At 58.8% G+C, this 17,838-nt stretch overlaps 1 protein-coding gene across 10 annotated transcripts in view; it reads left to right on the forward strand.

Moving 5' to 3' along the window:
- TRAF3 (TNF receptor associated factor 3) overlaps positions 1–8,246 on the forward strand; it is a 118,399-nt gene extending 110,153 nt beyond the window's left edge. For all 10 annotated transcript variants that reach the window (XM_029239372.1, XM_029239373.1, XM_029239370.1 and 7 more), the window contains 2 exons: positions 4,373–4,547; positions 5,297–8,246. In XM_029239372.1, coding sequence (XP_029095205.1) covers positions 4,373–4,547; positions 5,297–5,868 — 747 coding nt within the window. In that variant the 3' untranslated portion in view covers positions 5,869–8,246. The remainder of the gene's footprint in view (positions 1–4,372; positions 4,548–5,296) is intronic.
- Positions 8,247–17,838: the final 9,592 nt, after the last annotated feature.

Genomic DNA, 17,838 nt, shown 5'->3' on the forward strand with positions numbered 1-17,838 from the left:
TGGCAACCACCAGTCTGCTCTCTATGTCTGTGAGTCTGTTTCTGTTTCGTGGATATGTTTGTTTGTGTCATATTTTAGATTCCACAGATAAGTGGTATCATATGGTATTTGTCTTTCTCTTTCTGACTTCACTTAGTATGATAATCTCTAGTTGCATCCATGTTGCTACAAATGGCATTATTTCATTCTTTTTTATGGCTGAGTAGTATTCCGTTGTATATATGTAGTAGTGGGGTCATTTATAACCAAAAAAAATGAGAGTGTCCATAATGAGGTCATGGATGCACTCGCCCGACACCTTGGAGATTTTATATGCATTCCTCTCCTCCGTTCCCCACTTCCAGCATGAAAAGCTGGAATTTACTTTAATTTAATCATTCCACTGTGAGTGATTCACGTTTTAAAACTTCCACGATTGAAGAAACCACTGAGATCTAAGTCAGAGAGATCCAGCTCCAAGCTGCGGAGCCCGGGGAGGTGAAGGCTGAGCAGTGCCATGTCTGCAGGCGGCGGTGACCCGCGCCGGCGCTCTTCTCCTCCTCCTTGGAAGGCAGGCACGGAGGAAAGTAGGCTGCATTCCAAGAGAGGGACAGAGGTCAGGAGCAGGGGCTGACGGGCTGGAAACCCCTCCGGACGGCTGACCGTTTCCCGATGGTTTACATGGAACCGCGTCCCCTGGATGATCTCAGGGTCGGTAATGTTCGTCACCATGGTTGCCAGCGCTGAGAGGCGGCCTGGACCATCCGCCTCTGAGTGAACATTGATGGCGGCCCTGCGGGCTGGAGCTGGAGATGCCGGCTCTGGGTGGGGCTCTCCCTCCCATCCCTCCCGACCTCCCCCCGCCAATCCCCCATTTCAGCAGAGCCTGGCTCAGACCTGCCCCTCGGTCCTCACCCTAGAAATTCCAGCTGCTGGAGGACAGTTTACCTGAGCGCTGTACAGTGGCTCAGGACACCGCCACCGTGACTGGCCGCTGTTCCTCACTGCCGCCTTTGCCACTCTCTCCGCGGCAGAATGGACCTTCCCTCCCCACTTCCTCAGGCGCCTCAGACGGCACTGTAAATGCCACCTTCTCCAGGGAGCCTTCCCCACCCTGTGCATTGGACCACCTGGATGGTGACAGACCTATCCCTCTCTGTGTCACCTCCTCCCTTGTCTGAGTCTCCAGTCGACCCTAAATCCTGAAGACAGGCTTGTACAGGAGTCCACACAGAGTGCAGAGCTCCTGACAGCCCCAGATAGGGCGGATGGGATGCAGTCAGAGTTGTGCAAAGGAAGTGGAACTTAAGAGTGGGTTAGCTTTTGCCAGCCGTGGAAGGGTAGTTTCTTAATATTTTACTTTGTAAAGAACTTTTTTTTTTTTTGGCCATGCCGTGCAGCACGTGGGATCTTAGTTCCCCGACCAGGGATTGAACCTGTGCCCCCTGCAGTGGAAGCGCGGAGTCTTAACCACTGGACCACCAGGGAAGTCCCTTTTTTCTCAATTTAAAAAGGCAGCCTAGGGCTTCCCTGGTGGTGCAGTGGTTAAGAATCCTCCTGCCAATGCAGGGGACACGGGTTCGAGCCCTGGTCCGGGAAGATCCCACATGCCGTGGAGCAACTAAGCCCGTGAGCCACAACTGCTGAGCCCGCGTGCCTAGAGCCCGTGCTCTGCAACAAGAGAAGCCACCGCAATGAGAAGCCCGTGCACTGCAACGAAGAGTAGACCCCACTCACCGCAGCTAGAGAAAGCCCGCATACAGCAACAAAGACCCAACACAGCCAAAAATAAGTAAATTAATTTATTTTAAAAAAAAAGAAGACACCACTGGGCTTCCCTGGTGGCACAGTGGTGTTGGGAGTCCGCCTGCCGATGCAGGGGACGTGGGTTCGTGCCCCGGTCCAGGAGGATCCCGCACGCCGCAGAGCGGCTGGGCCCGTGAGCCATGGCCGCTGAGCCTGTGCATCCAGAGCCTGTGCTCCACAACAGGAGAGGCCACAACAGTGAGAGGCCTGCGTACCGCAAAAAAAAAAAGAAGACACCACAATGAGAAGCCCGCGCACCACAACCAAGAGTAGCCCCCGCTCGCCGCAACTAGAGAAAACCGGCACGCAGCAACAAAGACCCAACGCAGCCAAAAATAAATAAGTAAAATAAATAAACTTAAAAGAAAAATGTAAAAAAAAAAAAAAAAAAGCCTAGATGTGAGCTTCATTCCCGTGTTGCATTGTTAGCAGGAGCTGTACTCCCGGGCGCTCCCACAGTCAGTGGCTCTGCCGGGCTGGAGCGAGAGCGCTCTGTCCACGGGCCCCTTGCTGGGCCCAGGAGTCCCACCCACATCGGCTCGGTGACCAGATGGTGCCAAGTGACAGACGGCGATTTAAGCCCTAAGTGCACGAGCATGAGACCGATAGACTGATGCTCTGTGAGCAGGTCTCCTGATCAGGGTTTATTCACATAGTGTGTGATCTGTGCTGTTTCTCTCAGCTCCTGAGTCCTTTTTTCTAGTAAAATCCTCACCTGCATTTAAGATTTGTTTTTTATAGAAACACTGCAGGGGCTGAGTGTAGACTGCTCTTCAAGAATGACACCATGTTTGCTGCATCTTACAGAGAAAGCTTAGTTTGGGTCAGCATTCTGCTTTGACCTCATACCCTTTCTGCAAATGAAGGGTCTGTTTGAAAATAGCACATTTTCCCTTGCTGTGTGAGGAGTGCCTTTTAAACAGTGGTTGGGCCTTGTCTGTGTGTGTGTGTGTGTGTGTGTGTGTGTGTGTGTGTGTGTGTGTGTATGTACATGTGTGCTCGCTCCCATGTTCCCTCCTGCCCGCCACCCGCCTGCTGACTCCATGTTCCTGGTTTGCAGTTGGGGTCCTTGCTGTCATTTCAGACGCCACGGTTCTGCTCCCTCTCGAGAGCGCCTCATGCGTTCGTGCCACTGTCCTGTGTGCGCCACCAGTCCCGGGGCTGGGGAGGGGGGCTTGGAAGTGATGAGCAGCTTGTCCTCATGGTTTACAACGAGGTCCACCAAGGAACTGCCACTGATTGTTTAGGTTTCCATTAACTCCCCTCTTATTCTCACTAGTACCCACATCAGCCTAGTTTGTCATTTTGTCACCTGAGTAGGTAGAGGACAGGAGAAAAATTACAGCTGTTCATTATGGGTATGGGTGTTCATTCATGTCAATAGGATTGTCCCCAGAAAATAGACTTTGTGAACTAACTATGCTTCTCACCATATATATTTTAAAATAAAGTGGTATCGGTGTAGAAAGAAGTGTTCTTTAGAGAAATCGTCTTTACTTTTTAAATGTTAGCCAATATCAGGGTTTCTTGGAAAGAAGAAGAAGATTAACACTGTATTTTTACCCAGAAAAAGTAACCCAAGCCTACATGTTTGTTCCTTCACGGTTATTAAGAGCCAGCAAAGGTGCTGAAACCTCGATGTTTAAAAATAGTCTCCCAAAAGGAGAAGTGAGCTCGGCAGGTCCCCGGGGCTCTCCCCTGTGTGCCCTCAGCCTCAAGGGCGGCCCAGCCACTCCACAGCTTCAGGGACTGAACCACCCAGCCTTCAGGAGCTTTATTTCAAAAATGCAAATTCTTTTTAGAAGTGAAAACTCTTTGGGTCCCTGGCTTCACCTAACAAGTGGGCAGGCCAGTCCTGCAGACAAACTGGGCAGCCATGGCTGGCACGCCAGGCTCACCCCTCCAGTTACTGTTACAGACGTGCTGGTCATGTGCTTCTGGAAAAGGGGGTTTCTGAATTATTTAAATCAAGCCTCGCTGTCGACAGCCACGTGTTTGTCAGCAGGGTTGCTCTGCCCCAGTGGGAACAGACCCCCACCCACCCCGCCAATAGGCACTGGCCCCTTGGCTTCACCCGGGGCCCCGAGGACCTGTCTCCAGGGCCCTGTCCTGCTGCCAGCCCTGTGCTGGAAGCCAGGTCTCTGGTGCCAGGTGGCAGTGTGGTGGCAGCTCTCTCTTCTGGGACCCAGCCGGGGTTCTGAGCGCTCTTTGCGCCACAGAAACAGGGCAGCCCCTCTAGCCCTGGAGGCCCACATAGTTTGGCCTCTGCTGGTCGCTGGACCCTGCAGGGGATGGAGGCCTTCAGACGGGGCCGATGAGTGACTCCAGGTCCTGAGCTGAGACGCTAGGACAGAGGGATGGGGGAGCCGCATGCCCTGCACTTGGTGGGTGAGGCCTCGGTCCCCTCCTGGAACTAGGGGCCTGGGTCCCTGTGTCCCCCGAGATGCCCGTGGGTCTGAGGTAAGATGCCCCGTGAGGGCTGATGCGGGCTCCCTGTTCCTGACCAGCGGGCGGCTGATGGTAGTGACGCAGCGCTGGCAGCGAGCTCTAACTGTATTTTACCTTTTTCACACCTTTGATGTGGAAGCGAGTAATAGACAGCCAAGCGGAGAAACTGAAGGAGCTCGACAAGGAGATCCGCCCCTTCCGGCAGAGCTGGGAGGAGGCAGGCAGCATGAAGAGCAGCGTGGAGTCGCTCCAGAGCCGGGTGACCGAGCTGGAGAGTGTGGACAAGAGTGCGGGGCAGGCGGCTCGGAACACAGGTGAGAGCCGTGCGGGTCCGGGAGGCCCCGGGACAGGGGGGCCTGGCCGGGTCCCGGGGCCCCAGGCCAGCGCTGGGGTAGGCGAGGCGCGTGCTGCCTTAGGCCGGCGCCGTCCAGTCACGGCCGGTGCGTCTGATGCGCCGCCTGCCGGGGCAGCTGCCTTCCTACCGAGATGCCCACAGCAGGGGCCCAGACGCTCCCCTCCGTGCAGTGAGGCCTGCGTGGCAGAGTGGGCGTGGGGCGGCCTGCGGGTCGGGTGCTCCAGACCCGCTCCTGAAGGCCTGGGGGACAGAAGGTGACGAGCCCAGCAGCGTGTCCGATACCTAGAAGCCACCGGGGCCGCTGCTTCAAGGGCTGAGCGAGTATTCTGAATATATCTGCACGAGGAGGATTAATGGGGGAAAGAACAAGGATGACCGTGATGCACGTGGGGCTGGATCCAGCCAGCCAAGGACGTGGAGTTGGGGGGGAGGGGGAGGAGCAGCTTAAGCCCTCATAGGGCGCAGCTTACCCGGAGCGTGGGGGCTGGAGGCAGGGGCCATGAGCCAGAGGGCAGGCAGCCCAGGCTGTCGCCTCTCAGCAGGCTGTGGATCCCGAGGCCTGCGTTTCCGGTCCTCCACGGGGCATGAACCACCCCCCAGCAGCCGCAGTGAGTTTGGGCTCTTCTGCTCGGATGCTGGTGGGGATCGGCTTCTCCAGCCCCTGTGATAGTCATGTGTCTCCGCGCCCATCTCTCCCGCCCGCCGCAGGCCTGCTGGAGTCCCAGCTGAGCCGGCACGACCAGATGCTGAGTGTCCACGACATCCGCCTGGCCGACATGGACCTGCGGTTCCAGGTCCTGGAGACCGCCAGCTACAACGGTGTGCTGATCTGGAAGATCCGGGATTACAAGCGGCGGAAGCAGGAGGCCGTCATGGGGAAGACCCTGTCCCTCTACAGCCAGCCTTTCTACACCGGCTATTTCGGCTACAAGATGTGCGCCAGGGTCTACCTGAACGGGGATGGCATGGGCAAGGGGACGCACCTGTCGCTGTTCTTCGTCATCATGCGCGGAGAATACGACGCCCTCCTTCCCTGGCCGTTCAAGCAGAAGGTGACGCTCATGCTGATGGACCAGGGGTCCTCCCGGCGACACTTGGGGGACGCTTTCAAGCCGGACCCCAACAGCAGCAGCTTCAAGAAGCCCACCGGCGAGATGAACATCGCCTCCGGCTGCCCAGTCTTCGTGGCGCAGACTGTGCTGGAAAACGGGACGTACATTAAAGATGATACCATTTTTATCAAAGTCATAGTGGATACTTCGGACCTGCCAGACCCCTGACGAGTCTCTGGGGAGGCGGATTGAGCAGAAGGCAACTCCTCTGGGGGGTTTGAACCGGCCGTCTCCACCGAGGTCCTCACGCCCAGAAAAGGACCTTGTGGAACGGAGGAAGCGGCAGAAGGTGGCCGCGGGCCGGCGGGAGGAGCCACGCGTCAGGACACACACACCACGTTTTCTAATAGACTAGCAACACTTCACTTGGAAGAATTATTTATCCTTCGACGAGAGAAATACTGCTGTCAGAGAAGGTTTTCGTTTTCATTTTTAAAGATCTAGTTAATTAAGGTGGAAAACATATATGCTAAAGAAAAGAACCATGATTTTTCTTCCTTAAACACCAAAAAAAGAACACACACACACACACACACACACATGCACATACCTGGGGATAGCTGGACATGTCAGCATGTTAAGTAAAAGGAGAATTTATGAAATCATCATGCAGTTCTGCTATATTCATTCTAAGATTCAAGAGTGCAGTCCTGTTTCAAACTTAGCCTGTTGTCTGTTTTAAGGCCTCATCTGGCCTCTGCTTCAATACTCTGTCAGAAGACCCTGAAGTGCACCTAGGTCTTTTTTGAAAGTCTCTAAATTCAGAATCGTTTTTTAATTTAAAGTTCTAAGATAATTGTTACTGCAAACATTTCATTTTAAAACGTTGATAGACTGATATTTCTTGGAAGAAAATGTAAAATATCAAACACTGGTTATCACTTGTGATAGGAAAGAGAATATTCAGTCTGTTGTTATTTCTCGTTAGAAATGTAAACCTGCAATATCTGTTGTAGTTAATGACACTACTTCAAAGTTATTATGAAAGGAAAATTGCTCATGGATGCTGTGCATCATTTTCAGATTTATAATTGTTTTCACCCTAAAATAGGGCATTAGTTGAACTTTGGAGTTCTAAACAAAATCCTGTAGGTTTTTAAAATTCTGCCCCACGTGTTCAGACAAGCTCTCTATTGCTGACAACACCGACCTTCCGTGTCCAGTGTCCGGGGGTGGGCAGGTGACTTGTGCTTGAAGGAGGCCACAGCAGATGTGTTTCTTCATCCTGTCATGTTGCCGCATTTGTTAACAGCGTTTGCGTAGAGATGGTGGCATACTGTACATGTGCCTTAGATGTGACATGCTGCTTCTCGACCCCAGCTTTGTGTTCACTGTAATTCCAGAAGGTGATAGTTCAGCCAGACCTTTCTCTTGATCACTAGACCTTTTGCCTCTTCGAGGGCCCTCAGACAGCCCTGTACCTGCTGAGGAAGCCAGGCCCCCTCGTCGGCTTCTGGAGCCTCCACTGCTTCATTATCACAGATTCCAAATCTCTAGGCCCCAAAAGCGAGCCGCGCAGTCCACACGCAGGCAGGGACAGGGCAGGAGCTGCGCCTCTGCGTCCCCGGGCTGCGGGTGCTCACATCACCCGCCGCGGGGCCCTCTGAGCATTCCAGAGACTGCTCCCCGGGGGCCGCCCAGGCTGATCCACAGGCGTCCTGGGGCCCGCCCCTCTCTTGGGAAGGGTGGCCCTGGGGTCTTCGGCCCCAGCCTGCGCCTGTCCGGGCGGCATTTCTCACCCCCGTTTACCTTCTCTCAATGGTCCAACTGTGACAGAGCGGGGCCCTGCTCCTGTGCCCCCTGCTATGCACCACGCTCCATGGGTGCTCTTACCACTGATGGGTGCTACACGTGACGGGTGCTTCTTAGGCAAAACCAATGTGTGTGAACCGCCGCATCTGTGCCACTCATCCAAAAGACGCGCCCACGATTGGCCAGCTGGGCCGCGCACCTCAGACTGCCTGCCTCCGGGCTCCCCGTGGCCACGGCCACGCGGGGGACGGCGGGGTGGTGCCCGGTGGCCCCCGTGTCTCTGGTGCTGCCCTCCGCCCTGGGTGTGCCTTCGCCCCAGTGCCTGCTGGAAGCACCTCCTGGCCACCGCCGTCCCAGGCTTCCATAAGTGACCTCACGGGTTCCAAGCACCTGCCCTGCCCTTCGGCAGTTAAGATGCTCAGTTGTCTTCGTCTCTTTTTCTTTCCCATCCCCTGACCCCAGAATTGCTTTGAGGGCGAATCAGTGTCATCGGTTCTGCCCAGTAAGGAGTCGTGTGTCCCCGCTCACAGAGGAGGGCCCTCCTGCAGGTGCTGTGGGACCACTGTTCCCCCCAAGTGCCCAGACCTCCTCCAGGCCTGGGCCCGGTTCTGCCCTGGAGACCCAGGGGAGGGAGGCTGCCCGGCAGGCCCCACCCGGCCTCAGATGGCTCTCCCGAGGCCAGGGGTTACCAACAGGGACTTCCTCCCCTTCACGGAAAGTATGGGCGATGTTAACAAATTCAGGATAAGCAACATCTCGGTCTGGTAAAAAAAAAAAAAAAAAAAAATCCTTTCCCTCCCCTGGGTTGGAATCCTGTTGGGGGCGGGCCGCTGGCAGCGCCCCAGAAGCATCCGTCCCTTGGTGGGGGGACTTTTCCAGCAGCTCCTCCCGGTGCAAGATGCCAGGCCCCTGGCCGCCACCCAGGAGCCCAAGAGACCCAGCTTCACTGTCCCCCGGCGGGAGGCTGGGACGCGGCGGGAGCCTCAGGCCGTGGCTCGGTGACGGTTGGTGGTAGCGGGTCGCGTGCCTCCCTGGTGCCTGCGGGCCCTCCCGCCACCAGGGCCACGGCGACAAGTGATGGTGTCGGACACGGCGTGTGGACGCACTTTTCCCGTGTACCGAGAGTGACAAATTCCGCACAGAACAAAACCGCTCCGGTGCCGTAGAGGAACCGACGCCGAGTCCCGTGCAGGGTTAGTGCCCCTGCTTCCCCGTCGTCGCCTGTCCTGGAAATGAAGACCGGCCGGGTCTGCCTGCCTGCAGGTCTCTGGTCAGGGGTGGGGGGCCAGGGTGTCAGGCCGGCGGGGCCAGCGAATGCCAGGCTCTGGCTCTGGGGCTGGAGCAGCCCGGGCGGCTCACCTGGGCCTCTTTTTACAGGTTGGGGTTCTCAGTTTCCCAGGTTTGTGGTGACGCAGAGGAGACGGGTAAATTGCTCCAAGACCTGTCACACGAGAGGGTGGCACCAGCCCCCAAGAGTGAGTCAGGCGCGGTCGCCGAGCGGCCGTCGAGAAGGGCCGCCGGCCCCGCGCCCCCCCCCCCCCCGGCTCCGCCCCAGAGCGCAGCCGCCAGCTGAGGCCAGGCTCTCGGCCAGGCGGCCCTCCTGCCCCCGCCCGTCACCTCCCTGTCCTGGTGGCCGACTCCACCAGTCCCCTCAGACGCCGGCCAGGACGGCGCAGCCTCTCCCCAGCAGCTCGTCTCCTGCAGCGTCCCCAGCCGCCCAGGGCCGCGCGTCCCTGTCGACCCTCCGCGTCATGGGGGTGGTCGCCCGCGGTGGGCCGGGCATCCTGCAGCCCGTGGGGCAACTTCAGGCAGAGGAAAGGGCGGCTGGACGAACCCTTAGGCACAGCAGGGCCCCGAGGGGGTGGGCGGAGAGGCAGGACCCCGAGTGCACCCTGGGGGGCGCGCTGGCCCCTCCAGCCGTCCAGGCCCGCTCCTTCTTCCCGCCTGCACGTGGAGGAGTGCCCATCATCCCGTGCCGGACGCAGACCTCTCCGGCCCCAGCATCCCTGCCTGTCTTCACGGGCTTGGGCAGGAGATGAGATTCCTCGTGGGGCCTCTTGCCCACACCTCTGCTCTCCAAAACGTATCCCTCGCTTGCAGTGATTATCAGTGCTGGAAAGGGCTCAGGCGGAGCCGTAGAATACTATTTTCTAACTTCTAGTCTAGATCTTTACTGATCAGGCCGCCGAGGAGAGCTGGGGGGAATTCCGGGAGTTCCTTTGCATCTGTGACATGAAGGGGGGGGTCTGTCACCCAATCTCCTCCTCAGCCCAAGACCATGGTTCTGCCTTCTGTTTGCAAATCTTGATAGTTGTGTTTTTTCCAAAGTACAACGTGTCCACTAGGGTCGGGTCAGACAAGGTCGGCGTGAGGCTCCAGCGAGGGCAGGTGACCCGGTTGTTCGTCTCTGCTGTCTGTCGGGCGGTGCTGCTTGTCACCAGGGCCCCGGCGCAGCGGGGGCAGGGCGCAGACCTGGAGGCGTCCGGGGCGTTTTCTGCTGGCCTCGGGTGACCCAGGCCACAGGTGGTTGGTGCCGTTTGCGGAGGCCCGAGTGGCACCAAGCAGTGCTCGCATTTCATTTCTGCCACTGCTGCTGTGTCTAGAGTCTGTCTTGTGAACTCACGACGAGAGAGAGGTGGAGTCCAGGACGGCTGCACCACTCCTGCGGTTCGTGGTGATCGGGTCGTAACTCAGTCCCCTTAGACCAGTGAGATAACTTCCACAGCAAACTCAACGACTTAATCGGTAAACACAAACGCTGGCATGATTCTCAAGGATTTCTATAAGAATTCTCTGTAGAATAACCTCTGTGGTAAAGGAAGTGTGTAAATCCACGCAGACAGTTGTGTCGCATTTCCAGAATCGATTCCTTTCTCTGATGGCACCCTCTGCGTTCAGTTCTCTTACCCAAAACAAAGACCAAAGAAGGCCAATCTCTCATTTGACTCTCTATTTTTAACCTGCCTGTTTTAAAAATTGCATCTGTATAACCGCTCGCTGTGAGGACCCATCTCGACAGTCCAAGTGATTGTGACCAGTGATTCACGTCCCGTGTTCTTCTGCTCTTCTAAGAAAAAAACACAAAAGGACAGTGTAAGTTATTGCCCAGCAATACTCATGTTGTTACTGTGGGTTAGCAACATGGCTGACTTCCTGGTAGCATTATTATGTTTGATATTTTTGTTTACTGTATACTGTGTGTGGTTTTATTTGGTATTTATTTGTGTTTGGAGGTCTTGCAACGTTTTTGTGTTTCTGATGCTAATAACTAAAGTTTGTAAGAGTGTAGAATGCAAAACTTTGAAATGCTAAACTGTCTGATTAGAGGAAAATAAATCTGACTAGGAGTCTTGGTTTCTCTCACACTGACTCATAGGCCCAGGCGCGGCCCAGGGCCCCGTGAGGGGGCCCCTCCCTCCTGCGGTCACTGTCCTGGGCTCTGCGTGCACGTTTTCTGCACCGGCCCCTGCAGAGGGTGCCACCGGTCCTGCCGTGGCTTCCTGACCTTCCCTTCAGGCGGTGGCTTTACCTTGAGGGGGTCCCCGGGGCCTGTGCACCTAGCAGCTGTGCTCAAGTCCATGGCTTGGTCCAGAGCAAGCCAGGGGGCCCTCATCCTCCCGGAGATCCTGTCCCATTTCCGCCACTTTATCAGCTATGGGACTTTGAGCTCTTTGAGCCTCGGTTTCCTCGCGTGTCAGGGGAAAGACAGCGTCTACCTCCTTCCTGAAACCAGGGGGCTGGCTGTGAGCCCCGCCAGTGCTGACACCGCGGGTGGTTGTGGGGCCTCCGGGCGGCGCCTTCCACGCAGCCACCCGCAGTGGGGACACTGGGGGCACAGGGCCAATAGGCGCCTGCCCGGCTCAGCACCAGCGGGCCGGTCTCCCCGGGCGGTCAGGCCCCGGAGCAGGAAGCCCTGCGTCTCCCACGGTGTTCCCCCGAATCACCAGGTGTGCGGGCTGCTTTCCAGCACCGCGAGGCAGCGCGAAGGCCCTGGTGACCGCTCAGCCCTTCCCCCACTCGCCCTGGTCCTCCACGTGTCGCCGCCGCAGCCCCCGAAGCCCGTGCTCGGCCTCACCCCTTCTCTAAGTCACGGCTTGCGGCCCGGGCCTCCCCGTGTGCCCACCGGGCAGCAGGAAGGGGCAGCGCAGGAACCAGCCCCCAAGGCTGCTCCCACCCAGGGGCTCAGGGCCTGGCCCAGGGGTGCTGCCCGGGCCCCAGGGGCTCAAGTGTTCCTGCCCACCCCGCACCCGGAGCCCTGCAGGGGAGCCCGTGGCCCCCAGCTCTTCCTACACGGGGTCCCCACACACAGGAGCTGCCAGAGAGGGGGCCACATTCAGTCCCTCCGTCTGGGGGGCGTCCCAAGTCCACACACCCCTTGCGCTCCACCCTCCTCCCTGGGCGCTCAGGCCTGGCGCCCCACCTCGGACCTGATGCCACCACGGGTGCTGAGTGAGGCCCCTGGGGGGCCCTCAGCCCTGAAGCTGGAGCCCCTGGCGGGTGGCAGCGCGCAGTGTGGACGGCGCCGCGGGCGGGCAGCGCGCGGGGCCGTGTCCGTGGGGTCTCCAGCACCCCCGGAGGGGCCGCTCAGCTGGGATTTCGGAAGCCGGATCCTTTCCCCCTTCTGGAGTTTTTTCCCCTGCGTCTTACGGGGCGAGAATCGGCAACAACTCCCAGGATGAAGGGCCCGCCCCGGGGTTGCCCCTGGGCCGAGGCCGCAGACCCGGGCGCCGGTCGGCCGCAGGGCTGCTGGGGGCGGGGCCTCCCGGCGGCTCCCCGGGGCCGGGCCCCGCCCCACCTCGGTCCCCGCAGTCGGCCCGGGTGCGGCCCGGTCCCCGCCTGCGGAGGGACCCTCGCCGCCTCCCTCAGCCCCGGACGCGGGGTGGGCTGCCTGTTCTGAGCCCTGCGATGAAGGGGGACTCCCGGGAAGCTGGGGACTCGCTGCCGCTGTCCCCTCAGCAGCCGGGGCAGAAACGCTGCCATGCTCCCGGGACCGAGCCGTCCCGAGAAGTGTGCCCAGAGCTCCGGGCCCCCGCACGTGCCCCGGACGCCCGTGCTCTGCAGGGTCTGTTTTAAGTAAGAAGAACGAGGCCTGGAGAGGAGGGGGCGCGGCCCCGGAGCCACCCTGCGCTTTGCTGTCTCGCGTGTGGCCGGCCTGTTTGGGGACCAATGGGACCTCATGGGGTCGTTAACAGCTGTGGGATCGAAATCGGCGTCGGCGGCCTCTTAATCCCCCCCAACCCCACCCCCCAGGGGAAGCGGCGCCAACGCTGACCCCGCAGAGGCCCAGGACGTGTGTCCCTGCAGAGCTCCGGCTGCTTGGAGGCGTCGTCCTGAGCCCGGCCACAAGATCAGAAGTCAGAGGTTGAGAGGAGGCTTTGAGTGAACCAAGCCCCGGGCCCCGGCCTTGCTTCCGGGTGACCCCTGGACCCCAAGGGAGGCCTCGGAGGGCGGAGGCCAGACCCCAGAGACCCAGGCAGCCACTGCCCCTGCCAGGCCCCGGGGGGTGGGCTGGAATCTGAGGACCAGAAGGCTGGCCCTGGAGTTGGGGGGATGCAGGGCTGCAGGCAGAGCCCCCCCACCCCCTGCGCCGAGCACCTCTCTGTTTCCTTGTGGGTAAAATGGGGATAGCAGCGCCTCTGCTCGCAGGCAGTCGTGAGGCCGCGTGAGGCCGGGTGGAAGGTGCTCTGGGGTGGGGGGGAACGTGTGCTCAGCCAGTGGTGCCGACACACCTGGACAGAGCACCTTGAGGTGACCTCGGTCTGCTGGGCAGGGTGGGCTGGCCCTGGACTTGGCCTCTGGTCATTCAGCTGAGAGGTCTCCAGCCACAGACAGGCACCCCGGGAGTCAGGGACCACGCGGTGGCCGTGGCCCTGGGCTCCAGAGGCTCCCCCTTCTCCCAACGCCTGCCGAGTCTGGGGCGCGGACACCTAGTTGACGCAGCCTCCGTGGGTCCGCTCCCCTTGTGGCGGCCCTCAGACTCGGCCCTGTGTGTCCCGTCTCGTCCACTCATTTGTCCTCGCCCAGCCAATCCCAGGGCAGGGGAGAGGGGTCGGGAGGTCTCTGACCTCCAGCTGTGGCTCCTCTGGGCCCAGAGGCCTGCGAAGTTCCCCTGACAAACTTCCCCTCCAAACAAAGGCTGTAGGGGCGGTGACAAGTCCCACACACACCGGGAGAGGGGGCAGGGCCGGGCAGGCAGGACAGCACAGGCCCGGGCTGGACCCTTGCGGGACCCCTTCCCAAGGTGGGGGGGCTTAGCGACGTGCCGGGGGCAGCTCCCAGGTCAGTCTCCCCCGATGTCCTCCTTTTCCCAGCGTCCGCAGACAGAAAAGAGATGGAGTGTCCAGGGCTGAGCATCTCCTGGTGCCCTGTGAGGCGGGCACTGCCACCCGGCTTTGCAGGTGAGGGTTGCAGGTGAGGGACGAACCAGGTTAAGTGAATCGTGTGGCCTTGCCCTGCATCCACACCCGGGACAGCCTGCATCCGAGCCTGGCGCCCCACTGCTGGACAACAGAGCTGCCCCACCTGTGCTCCCCTGGTGGACAGGTGGCCAGCTCAGCCCCTTCCAAGCCAGGCGGAGACCCCCGTTCACACCCCCCTCATGTACATCAGACCCAGCCCCCAACACTGCCCTGGCCTCACCTCCTGCTGTGCTCGTCTCGCCTTCCTTGGAGCCTCAGGGCCTTTGCACCAGCTGTTTGCTCCCAGGTCTCAGCTGGCATGTCCCCTCCTCACAGAGGCCTGCCCTGGCCACCTTGCCTGAGGGCTCCTGCACAGCCTCACGCACACTCCGGCCCTCCCTGGTTGATCCGAGCTTCCTCAGAGCACTGACCAGTCCATCATCCGTCTCCCCGTCCAGTGGCAAACCCAGGAGGCTGCACTCCCAGCCCCGCTGCAGGCCTGGTGCCAAGCGTGTGGATGAACAAAAGGCCCAGAGAGAAATCCGGAGGCTTCAAGGAGGCCACAGGCCCGAGGGCGGGGAGTTTTCCAGGGGTCAGAGCCCCTGAGCTGGTAGGTTGTGGGGCGGCAGGGCCTGGGAGGTGACCGGCCAGCCCTGGGGACGTGCCAGCCATCCCTTCCCCTCACGACTATTTTTGGAGCATCTCCTGTGTTGCAAGCAGTACATGAGGAGGGTGAGCAACGCCCTGTGGCCCACGGGGCACGCGGTGGTAGATGCTGACACTGGGGTGTTTGTGGCCAAGGTGGCCTCTCTGGGGAGGTGACCATGTGCAGAGACCTGAGTAAAGGGAAGCCCTTCTGAGGCGGGGCTGCCCTCTATCCTCCCCCCACCCCCACCTCTCCTCCTGGTGTCCAGGAACAAAACCGTGTGTACTGGAGCTTCAGTTCCTCCAGAGCGACACTGAGGCCCAGAGAGGTATAGGAACCTGCCCAAGGTCACACAGCCAGTCAGTGACAAAAGTGTGGGAGAAGGAGCTGGGGAATTGGCCTGGGGGGGGGGGGCACGGCTCTGTCCTCACAGACTTGTGAGGATGGGGGGGTCTGACTAGGGACCATGGCTGCAGGCAGAGTGGGGACCACCCGCACCCCCAGGGCAGCAGGACTCACTCACACTGACCTCAACCAAGGGAAGGCTGCAATGGCCAATCGGAGCACAGCAACTCCGGCCCACAGGGTTGGTGCTCAGTTGGAAACAGGAACCTCACTGAGACTCTGCACAGTGACCTAGCTGGGGAGGTAGCAGGTCCAGGTCTCCCAGAAGAAGGCTGACCACAGAGGGCAGTCAAGCCAAGACAGAGCCAGACAGAGCGACACAGAGACAGAGAGACCAGACAGCCCAAGCCCCTGGGTCCGACCTTGCCTAAAGCGGCTGCTGCATGGACTTCCTAGTTACTGGAAGAAATTCTCTTTGAGACTCGCATTTCCTCCTACTTCCCACTGGGGTCCTGACCAGCTGGAAAGAGTGCGCACACACATGGACCTGCGTGTCCGGGCACCTGTGCATGCAGTTGCAGGCCTTCTGTGAACGCAGGTCAGGGTTAGGACTGCATCTCAGTCCAGCCATCCCTTACCTCATGTCTTTGCTTCTGAGTCATTCCAGGGACCCTTTGGCAGCTCTGGGCCACGGCTGGTGCCTGCCTCCTGCCTCGGTGTGGATGCCTCTTTGGGCCACCCTCTGATAGCTGGACCCACCTCCAGCCTCTGCTCAAGGATACCCCTTTCAGCAATGGACGCCGATACCCCACAGCCGACAAGCCCTGGCTCCTCCTGTTCTGCCACTTTCAACCCAACCTGTAGCTGCAGCTGTGACCTCATCCTTCCAGTCTCAGCTTTAACACCACCTCTTCCAGGAAGCCTTCCTTGACTGCCGTGGAGGATGGAGCTTCCTGTCAGCCCTACCGGTGGCCAAAGCCAAATTCAGGACCACGCAGACCCACCTTCCCCATCCCAGGCTGGGCTGGGAGCCAACCCCTCCACATAGATCTGGCACCGCTGAGCCACTGAGAGCAGGTGCCCCGATCCCACCCGGGAGAAAGGGTGGGACAAGCTGGTGTGCTCACCCCCTCCTTCCTAGTCAGAGAAGTCTCTGTCCCTACCCACGGCATAAAGTGCTTTGAGGGCTCCCAGCGGTGGGCCCCTTGGATTTCCTCCTCGTCTGAAATATCTTGTGTTGGGGAGAAGCAAAGACCCAGTCAGAGAGAAGAGTGCTCATGACAGGAGGTGTGCAGGAGGTGTGCAGGTGAGAGGTAGGTGGGGGTGCAGGAGAGGGCAGGTGAGCTGGAGGGAGGGAAGAAGGTGCTGAGTAGTTCCCCTTCACCCACAGCCCTCCATCTATACATCCACCTCCATCATCTACCCCTCCATCCATCCTTCTGTATTTACTCGTCAACCACCAAGGCATCCTGAACCCAATGGCCCACCCACCATTCCTCTCCGTTCCAGCAACCATAACCGACAAGGCGTCATCTGTTGGTCTCCCACCATCCACCAATCACCCCAGTCATCTCACCATTGATTCACAGCCCATCCCCTAAGAATCAGTTCACCATTCACCCCACCACCCATAACCATCCAGGTTACCAAGCCCAATCTATCTGACCTCCCACTCACTCTTTACGTCCCATCCCTAACAAATCCATCCTCCACCCACTCACCACCATCCATCCCTATGTGCATCATACAGAGAGCCAAGCACCCACCTCGCCAGTTAAACACGGCCATCTACCCCCGACTCATCCTTCCAGCATCCCCCGTCCTCCATCCATTCACCCATCCTGTACTCATTCAGTCTAGCCACCTGTCCATCCACCCATCCATTTATATCCAGTCATCGTCTCTACTCTCACCCATCCGTCCACCACCCCTCTACCGACCATCCATTCACAATTCATCTGAATCCCATTTGCCATTCATTTATCCACCATTAATCCATTCATCCACCATTCAGCTCATTTACCACCCATTTCCAGCCATTCCATCCAAAATCCACAACCTTTTTTCACCCACCATCCATCTCAACAAGCCATCCACCCATAGACCATTTAACATCCACAATTTATCTTTCACCCACCAACCATCCATTTATCCAGTCACCATTCCATCTTCCACCCTTTACACTATTCTTCTTCATCCAACTACCATCTACCATCCATGGCCCATCTTTCCACAATCTACTCTCCTCTATCCATCCATCCACCATCTGTGATCATCCATCCATTTATCCATCCACCACCCACTAACAACTACCTACATTTACCTGCCACCCATCACCTGTCTACTCACCATCAACCATCGATCCTCTATCCATCCACCATCCGTTATCTCGCCATCCATGCATCCATCTACCATCCAACACGCGTCGATCACGCACTACTCATTTTCCATCCACTGTCACTCATTTACTGTCCATTTGTTTATTCACTCACCATTTCCCATCCATCCAATCCTCATCCATCCACGAACCAGCACAAATACGCTCCACCACTCACCATGCACCCACTGTCACCCGCTCACCATTCCTCCATACGCGAGACACCAGGCACCATCTACCTGCCACCATCCACAGTCCATCCAGCCCAGGAGGCAGGAGGGCCTGCTTCGGAGAGTGGACACCCAGCCCCACTAGGTGGACAGACTGGGTGCAGCTCCAGCTGCATCTGGGGCAGAGGGGGTGTGGGAGCAGAGGTTGTTTACCCGCCGCCCCCAACACACCCGTTATTTTGGGCAAGTCGGTCCGACAAGCGCCCAAGGTCCTCAGGTCCTGTAGGGCTGAGCGTGTGGGAGGGAGGGGGGCGGGGCCGGCGCCTCCGAGGGGCCTAAGGGTCGCTGCAGGCGGGTCTGGAGGTAAATGTGTAACCTCCCCCGGCCGCCCCCGCCCCTCCCCGCCCGGTCACGTGGGCCACGCGGGGCAAAGTCTCCGGGTCTGAGACG

This window comes from Monodon monoceros, unplaced genomic scaffold, assembly GCF_005190385.1.
Source record: "Monodon monoceros isolate NGI ecotype Baffin Bay Population unplaced genomic scaffold, NGI_Narwhal_1 Super_Scaffold_21, whole genome shotgun sequence".
Taxonomy (NCBI): domain Eukaryota; kingdom Metazoa; phylum Chordata; class Mammalia; order Artiodactyla; family Monodontidae; genus Monodon; species Monodon monoceros.